A 9268-nucleotide genomic window follows, 5' to 3' on the forward strand; every position below is an offset into this window, starting at 1 on the left:
TATGTTTTAGCAAAGTTCATCTTCTAATGTGAAGCTAAGGGGAAAAGTAAATAATTTTCCTCGATTAGTGACCGTAAGGAGTACTTATTAAATAATTCAAAACTTACCTTTTATTCTCTCTGAAATTTGTATTTTTACGCTATATTTTGAGGTAAACTTGTAACTCAATAATTAGGAGAAAAGGAATATGTAAATAAAACAACTATATTTAGTTGAGGATATTTTCACCTAGTAATATTGCAGGTATTTCAGACAAATACACAACTTTCTGAAAGGAACAAAACGTTAGTTAAATTATTTAAACATACACACATTATAACGTCACATGATAACCAGAGAAACGTAACTTCAAAAGTGCGGTTTTCGTTCTCTTCATGTTTGGACATAATTTTGAAAGTCCCACTTGATGTAAAAGGAACGGAACGCCATCTGTTCTCCGTGTCGATCATATGTTGGAATGTAGCTAAATTACCATCTTATTAAAAACACATCATTTCAAGAAAATAATGTTTTTGTTCTCTCGCCTGTAAACCTACGAAAATGGAGTTACGTTCCTCTGGTTCTCACGCGACGATAATATACATTAACGTTCTCATATATTTCTCCAGGGTGTTTCAAAACAACACCGACAACGTTTGGGAGGTGATTCCTGACATCAAGATAAGACAAAAAGTATAGACCAACCTGTGTGCACAAATGTTTCCTTTCGTAGTTATAGGCAGCCGAAAACAGGAAAAAATGAACTTTAATGGTTCATAACTCCAGGAATATTGGACCTACCGTAGTCGGATCAAGACTTCACTTAGGAACTAATATGTCTGTAGGATTATGAAACATGTATTTTTGGATAGGATACATATTACGTTCTAAGTGAAGTCTTGGTACGACTACTACCCTACGCTCTTTAAAGTTCATTTCTTCATGTTTTCGGCAGCCTATAACTCCGAAAGACACCCAGGTTGACCTATACTTTTTGTTTTATCTTGGTGTCAGGAATCACCTCCCAAACGTTGTCGGTGTTGTTTTGAAACACCCTATATATATGTTCCTTAGAAACACAAAATGTTTCTTATTAAAACAAGTATATGTTTTTGAAAGTTAATTTTCAATAGATAAAATGTCTCATATAAAAGATTCTACTTGTTTCTTCAGTTTCAATTTATTTGTGAAGAACGCTGAGATATTATTATTAATTTATTTTTACAGATGATGAACTTACATCTAGAGCTTGAGCAGAGTGGCACATCACTCAAAACTCTTAAATGGTAATATGAATCATTTGACATATTGTTTAAACGGTATTTTCATTCCCTTCATAAAAGTCACAAAGCATTAACCCAATTTCAAATAATAATAATAATAATAATAACTACTAAAATTTGGGGGAGTGGAAATTTATTGTGCAGGGAAGTAATTATTTCTAACCAATTTCTTGGATAACCCCTTAATATTGTAAGAAATCCTCAGATACATCAATTTAATTTTTTGAGAGTGACATACAAATGTTAAATTCAATCCTAAAGCTAGGTTGCCATGCAAGAATCTTGTAGCTGTCATTTAAAAAAATCTTGCAGCTCCATCTTTCTATTTACCGTTTACACACTACAATTTTCTGAAAGTAAAAAATAAAATCTTTACGTCCCACGGTTGTGCCAGCTAGGTTAAAGGAGACGGTGATGATGAGAAAAAATGAAATGGTGGAAAGAATAAAGTGGGAGGAAGGGGAGAACCCCGAGAAAACCACGTACACGGTGTTTGTCCACCCAAAGTTCTCTTGGCGCGAGCTAGAATCGAACCAGAGATCCCATGCAATAAAGGTGAACGTTCTACCACTGAGCCACCGCGGCCTCTTTTCTGAAAACAAGAAAGATATCTCTACCCATGCAGCACTGAACTCTAGTGGACAGATAGTGAAGCTCCTCATTAAAAACGTGTATTTTGGCGCGCTTCTCCTCCCCGTCCGAAAGTGGCGAAACTGTTTTTCTTTTTCTTTCTTTCTTTATGTCAGTGAGAGGGCGATAGTAGGTAGCAAGCAAGACGACACAGAAAGTTGAACATCGTTTAACTCCTTGCAAGACGAAAAAAATGTTGCTTGTCCCTTTCAAGATTATGCTTACATGGAGAAATATTGTAGGGTTGCAAGATTTTTTTAATGACAGCTACAGGATTCTTGCAGTATGACAACCTAGCTTAAAAGATTGATGAATTCTGAAATAATTGAGTAGGAACATTTCCTATACACGATGATTTCCATCCTCCAAAAATGTTAGGCGACAATTTTTTTAGTTAAAAGTAACAACAAAGTATTAATTATTATAAAACTATATTTTAATTATTAAAAAATAATTGGAAAGAAGATAGCAAGCAAGATGTATTAAACAATATGTCACATGCATATTGCTATTTAAAAGATATCAGTGGATGTCGCCCATGCGTAAGGGGAATGAACTTTCACACTTGAATTGAGCACATTTGTAGGTTTTCCTCAAAAAGAAATTGATGGATTTGCCAAATTTCCGTTTATTCTCAAGTAATGGAATGGTAACTTACAATGTACAGTGATAAACAATACTTATTATTATTTTATATAGAAAACTAGGCATCAATCAATAAAAAATATATAAAATGCATTTTTGATAGGTTTGATAGATTGTATGTATATATCGGGTGTTCTAAAAATGACGCTCACGGACTAACAATTCTACAAGTCAAAATAAAGCAAAAAGTATATGTATTTATCATTAAAAATAAGCGAAGAAGTGTCCAAGTGTTTTCGAAAATTCTGCTGGCAATTTCTGTATTTTAATTATGCCATTCTGTATTCGTACAACGGCGAAAGTTAGTAAAACAATTGAACCATTTAAAATTGAATTTGGACGCCATTTGCAGCTGTCGACACATGTTTACGACTGATTACATCTCTACTTGCCTCGTGAAAGCCGCTACGTCACACGATACAGCTATATGTCTGCAGTGTTACCACACAGTTTCATCAAAATAGCCTTTGACCGAAAATATTTACGAGCGAGTGCAACTAACTTTCTGACTGACCTACGTAGATTATTTTGTCAGTGTAATGGAACTCGTTGTCAGAATTATAGGATGTTTTAATTGAGATGTACATGTAACCACTTTTTTAAAAGATTTTTTGAAAAAATAAAGTTGTTCGGCTTATTGTCGACAATGTTTAAGAATTCCTATTTACCATGTAAATGTTGTTTTTAATAGTTTTGAACTCAAATCTAATTCTTTTTTCTTTTATTTGTTGTTTTTTAACAGATAAGAGTGACAGTGACAGCGAAGGCCAGTGAGTTGATTTTAACTTTTTGTTTTATTTTGCCAAGATGTCAAAGGAAGTGTAATTTTCTTCTGGTCACCGATAAATGCTCAAAAGGGGAAGGATTTTTTTTTTTTTTCTAAAGTGTGGTGCAATAATGTTCAACTATACGGAAGAATGCCCCGAAATACGAATAAAATCACCAGAGACATTCTCTTCCATTAATAAAATCAACGAAATGAGTAGGGACATGAAAGACATTATACAGCCAAAACTAAATATGTATAATATTGTGTTTCTTATTGGGGAATGTTTGCTTTCTATTTTTTCTTCGTATTTAATATTCTGTGAGAGTCGTTTGGGGGACATTTGCTTGTGTATTGTGAAAAAAGTAAATATATATCTATAAAAAATGAAAAAAAATGTGGGGATCAAATACATGGAGTTCGGAAAAGGGTTTGAAAGAAGACGTTGTATTGTGTGCTGTCCTACTCTTTTATGTTATTATAGTAATTTTGTTTCAGGTTTTCTGAAGTGCTGACATTTTGTGTTGGAGTCATTAAGTGATTTTTCCATTTAAAAAAAAAAATCATGACAGCAGTTTTTTTTTTACATAAACAATAAAATAATCATAATACTGCTGCTGCTGTGTGTGGCAAAGGACTAGATTTGTTTTCTTATTAGGAAAACAAATATATATATAAAAAATGTTGTCGACATTTGTAAGTGTGTTATATTATCTACTTACATTCCAGAGGAAATCTTTCCTAATAGGAAAGGTTATGCCCTTTTTTTGTATGTTCATAAGATTTAATTATGTATGTATGTATGTAAGTATGAGTGTAAACTGTGTGTAATTTGTGTGTAAGAGTTACGAATGACTAACACTATTTTTATTTAGAAACAAGAATTTACTCTCTCATATATTGTATAAAAGTAATTGAGTGTATTTTCCTTTTTTTTTTTTTTTTTTTTTTTTTTTTTAGAAGAGCCATATGCAATAGTATATTGTTTATATTATGGTGTTAACTGTACAAAGGATGTAAATGAAGAAAGAATTAAGAAAAGGACAATAGATTGTACTTATTTGAGTAGTTTAATTCATGCGAGCTAGTTATTTAATTGTAGGTTACTTTTTTAAAATATTATATATACACACTGTACTTCTACGATTCTGAATGTATACAAAGGCAACACTAAGTCCTGGGGAAGCCTCATATTATGATTGAGAAAAGTAATTTTCCAAGTTACTCGGTTAAAATTGTTATAACATTCAGCTTTATTTCGTAATAGCTTCCGCAAAAGTCACGGAGCGTCAGTGCCGTGCTGTGAGGTAGGAGGGGTGAGCGGGGTAACGGCTCCGGGCGCCGAAGTAAGGGGGCGCAAAATACGGGACGAGAAAAGAAAAGAACAGAAAAAAAAATACTTGGAATATTTTAGATCAGCAGTAGTATTTTTCAATCTAATATTTAATTTGACCAGGGTCACATTTATTCTTTTTGTGTCCCTAGACACTTGCTAAAAGCGCCTCACCCGTCTATTTACACCCGAATTGCTGGAGGTGCCGTCGTATACTCTCGCTCCGGGCGTTGATTTTCCACGATACGGCACTGCGGAACGTATCGCAACGAAAAACATGTGAAAATCAGTTATAACTACAATGCCTGTCATCGCAAATTAAAACGCAACTTTGCATTGCGTTGACGCAAACCGTTATGGAATCTGTTCCATAGTTTTCCAATTAATGTATAACAAATATGCTAAGAACGATAACGTTTCGCATTTCTTTCCTGCGAAACAATGAAAATAAATTTCTAGTGGTTAATGAAAATAAATTGCGAAAATATATAATTATACAAAATTAAGGAGCAATACTTTATCGTCTGTTTCCATAATATACAGCTCTTGCAATATTATATATATATGAATGTACCTAGGTATGTATATTAAATTCATTAGTACGCACAAGGCTATTTATAACATTGCTTTCAAAAAAAAAAGTATTACCCTCTTAATCATTAGCTTTTACTAATAACTGATTAATTTTATTTGTGAAAACTACGTAAGCATTAAGGAAAACAATCCAGGACAATCAAAGTTAAGGGTCGAGCTCCTTGTTTGCGCTGCCCATGCATGTATGTTTAATAGTAAATTCATTGTGGTATTGTAAATCAAAATAAATTTACTAGAAATTACTGTGGGAGAATATATGGATTTATTCGTTTGATTAAACTACTTAAATCAAGTACAGGTGTGTACATTAAGAGCTTTTTAAGCACTGAGAATACTATATATAAAATACTCTGTAACTTCCAAATAATTATGTACTCTATGAATGTTTATTTTTCTAAACGATTATTTAATATATTAAAGTTATTACAGTTATATAAAATGTTTCGACTATTTTACTAAACGTAAACCAAATTTGAATGAAAATCAAACAACAAAACTTATAAAAGAGTTATTAATTATTCTCTGTAATCTTTCAAATAGAAGTACTTAATGTGAAAACTTTTTTTAAGTTTCACATACGACCTTCATTTAGTATAAAGTATGAGCCAAATTTCGTAGTCTTTGATGAACTAGATGTTACTTTGGTACTTGCTTCTAAATTAAATCTCCGATAAGGCTTCATAAATCTATTCAGAATCACGTGTTAGTCAAACCCTTAGTATGATGCTAATCAGAAGTAAGAAGGACTCTGAATAATTTCCCATTACTTTACATGAAATTGCTTGAAGGAACATCATGGGCCAGAGTGTACAGTAAAACATACGACTGAATTGCTATAGAGACTTGTATGTCGAATGTACTAACAATGTAATCAGAATTTTGTCAGATGGCTATAGTACTAAATAAGTATTAATATTATGCCAAGTTATCATAAAGTGTGATTTAAAAAAAAAAAAAAGCAAATTTTGAAAACTAAATAATTTCATGAAAATATTTTTTAAAATTTTTTATCTCATTTAATAGTAAAAGTAATGCCATTTTAGAATACACAAAAAGAAATCAAGCTGACAGATCAAGAAAATTGAATGTCATCATTTTTCGAAATTACACGTTCTTTAAACAATTGACAGACAGCAACCTTCGATATTCGTGTTGTGTGGGACGTTGATCCATCTTGTTGATCTTGTTGTAAGGCTGTGTCAATAATGTGTGGAAATGTCTGTAGTTGTTGCACAACAAAAGTTTAATCGCACAGCCATTTTCGTCCTCAAAACAATAAGAGCCAATCACACTGTATGATGATATAGCACCCCGCACACAGTAACTTTGTTGCTGTGCAATGGACGCTGGTGTGGCTCCATAGGATTGTCTTGTGCCCGTGGCGTCCAAAATTAAAATGATGGCGGAATTCTCTACGTGCCCCCTCCACAATGTTATTGTTCTTGTAAAACACTTTGATCGCGAAAATGTACACACCACTCCGAGCATTCATGATAACTAAATGGCAGGTTGTCGTTCACAGGTTGGCATATGTTATTCAGTGTTACCAAATGCCCACTGTTGCCAACACAACTTTCAAAATTTCCAGTTTCTTTGAATCACCCTATATATTACTTCCACTTAAGTACACACATAAAATATGCTTGACTGGATTTTACTGGGAAAACCGAAGGAAAACTACTCAATACGTCATGATATAAATAAATCATTGACAGAAATTTAGCTCATACTTTGTACATGTTATTTCCTAGAGTATTTATTATTATTACATCTTGTTACAATCGTCATTTGGAAGTCTTCTGTACACATTTAAGATAAATGACAAGGTTTGCAGGTGTGTCAGATGTTTCCTGTAGTTTTCGAGCTCAAAATACATGTATTGTATATACACAACCATATTTTCAACAACATAAAACTGAAACATAAATTTATAGGAACTTTATTTCGCAATTACTTGACCGGTAAGAATTTGTTCATTTCATGCTTAACTTTCCGATTACTTGAAACAAAAATTAAGAAAAGCAAACGTTCAATGAAAAAAATAAGAATGAGTGTTTTTAAATGTTAAAATGAGTTATAAATACACTAAAAAGTGAATTTGGAAGCAATGTTGGTAAAATAAATCTGCACGAGTTAGAAAATCTGACAGAACTTGCGAACTTGAGTTGAGTGCCTTTCTATTATTCTGTGTAATGTGCCTTTTTTAATTAAAAATTGTATATTTATGCGTTGTTACAAAGACTTTATATGTACTTACTTGAATGAATTGTGTGTGAATAATTATAAGAATAGAAGTACTTTTGTCATGATCTTTTTCTATGCATCAGACAATAATAAAAATATTTTAACAATACGCTGAGGTTGTTATGATTATATTGTACTCAAGACGTTTTCCTCATCTACAGTTATTGAATCTTAATGGATTCTGTCCTCTAAATTTTACATCCCACGGTTATGCCGGCTAAGGTAAAGGATACGGTGATGATGAGACATGAATAAATAGGTGGAATGAAGAAAGTGGAACTAAAACGGGAGAAAAAACTCACGCACACGGTATTTGTCCACCAGAAAGTTCACTTGGCGCGAGCTGGGATCGAACCAGGGGCACCATACACCAGAGGTGAATGGTCTATCAGTGAGCCACCGCGGCCCCTCCTATCCGTCACTTTATTAATGTTACTTTATGTCAGAAGCTTCTTGAAGTAATTGAAATTCCTTTCAAAAATAAATAATAAATTTTACTAAAGACAGTAATAAAGAGGATCATGTGAAATTTAGCTTCGTCCGGTAGATTGCAACCGCTGGAAGATGTTCACTGTCATCTAACGGTGTGATGTGTAACTTCTAGTATTCTAAAATTATCAACCTTTGTTTCAATAGAAGATGATGGAATATTGATAACCACCGTTATCCCTGAAGATGTTAGCGGATTCACTCCATTAACGAACTCACAGAGATAATTTCGCTAGTTACCTATTGGAAAAAAAAATCTTTATTCAGAAGTTATAGTGTGGAGTGGCGGAGATACGTACATACTAGCAATACAATTTTATACCACCGTAATCCTAATAATAATAATACTGACCATAAAAATAATAATTCTCAAAGTTGATTTCGATCCAACATAGATGGAAACATTGTTCTCTATCTTGTTAAAATTATCAAGATTGTAACGTCAATAATTTCTTGTCCTTTTCCTTTCTTTACTGTTAAAATCTATTTTTGAATTTTCCGACAAAACTAAATAAATTAAAAATAAATAACCAATTGATAATGCCTCGAGAGCATTGCCAGAACGAACTTGAAAAGAATTAACTTCTACAGATTTTATACCAATTTCTCTTTGCACTTTATTATTATACTCATTAAATAATTCCTGTAATATATCTACTCATTTATAATTTCCTTGAGAACTCAATTTTTTTCCACGTGTTTTGTTTAAGTGTTCTGTTAAAACGTTCTACGATATGTTGTTTGACGAAGAGACATGCTCAAAATGGAGGGATCGAAATTGAAAAATTTGCAAAACATCTTTCTATGACTTACGGTTCCTGAGATATGGCTCCTTAAATCTCCCGAAATCCGAACATTTTGGGCTAATATCTGAGGAACGGTAAGAGTGACGCGAAAGACGCCATCACTTTCTCAGATAGTTTTTGATGTTCCATCGAATGGAGGGTTCAAAATTGAAAAAATCGCAAATACACTCACTCATAAACACACACACACACGCACACAGATATAGAGAATTCAGTAAGGTACTTTTGTTGAAAAATTTGCTTTCATTCAAGAGTTATTGTGTGGAGTGGCAGAAACACGTACGTACTAGCAGTATAATTTTACACTAACATGATCCTAATAATAATAATAATAATAATAAAACAATTCTCAAAGCTGATTTCGATCTAACATGGATGGAAACATTGTCCTCTATCTTGTTAAATTATGAAGAATGTAAAATTAAGAATTTCCTTTCCTCTTCTTTTGTTTAGTGTTAAAATATATCGTTAAATTTTCGCAGACAAATAAAATTAAAAA

General features: G+C 32.6%; 1 protein-coding gene across 4 annotated transcripts in view; it reads left to right on the plus strand.

Annotated features, from left to right (window-relative positions):
- Nucleotides 1-7583, plus strand: part of uif (sushi, von Willebrand factor type A, EGF and pentraxin domain-containing protein uif) — a 330814-nt gene extending 323231 nt beyond the window's left edge. For 3 of the 4 annotated variants that reach the window (XM_081729537.1, XM_081729534.1, XM_081729536.1), the window contains one exon: nt 3280-7583. In XM_081729537.1, the coding sequence (XP_081585663.1) occupies nt 3280-3311 (32 nt within the window). In that variant the 3' untranslated portion in view covers nt 3312-7583. Of the gene's footprint in view, nt 1-1206; nt 1266-3279 lie in introns of all 4 variants that reach the window. The other variant, XM_081729535.1, reaches the window with a different exon arrangement.
- The last annotated feature ends 1685 nt before the right edge of the window (nt 7584-9268 follow it).

Source organism: Thermobia domestica, chromosome 10 (genome assembly GCF_964235325.1).
Source record: "Thermobia domestica chromosome 10, izTheDome1.hap1.1, whole genome shotgun sequence".
In the NCBI taxonomy this organism is placed as follows: domain Eukaryota; kingdom Metazoa; phylum Arthropoda; class Insecta; order Zygentoma; family Lepismatidae; genus Thermobia; species Thermobia domestica.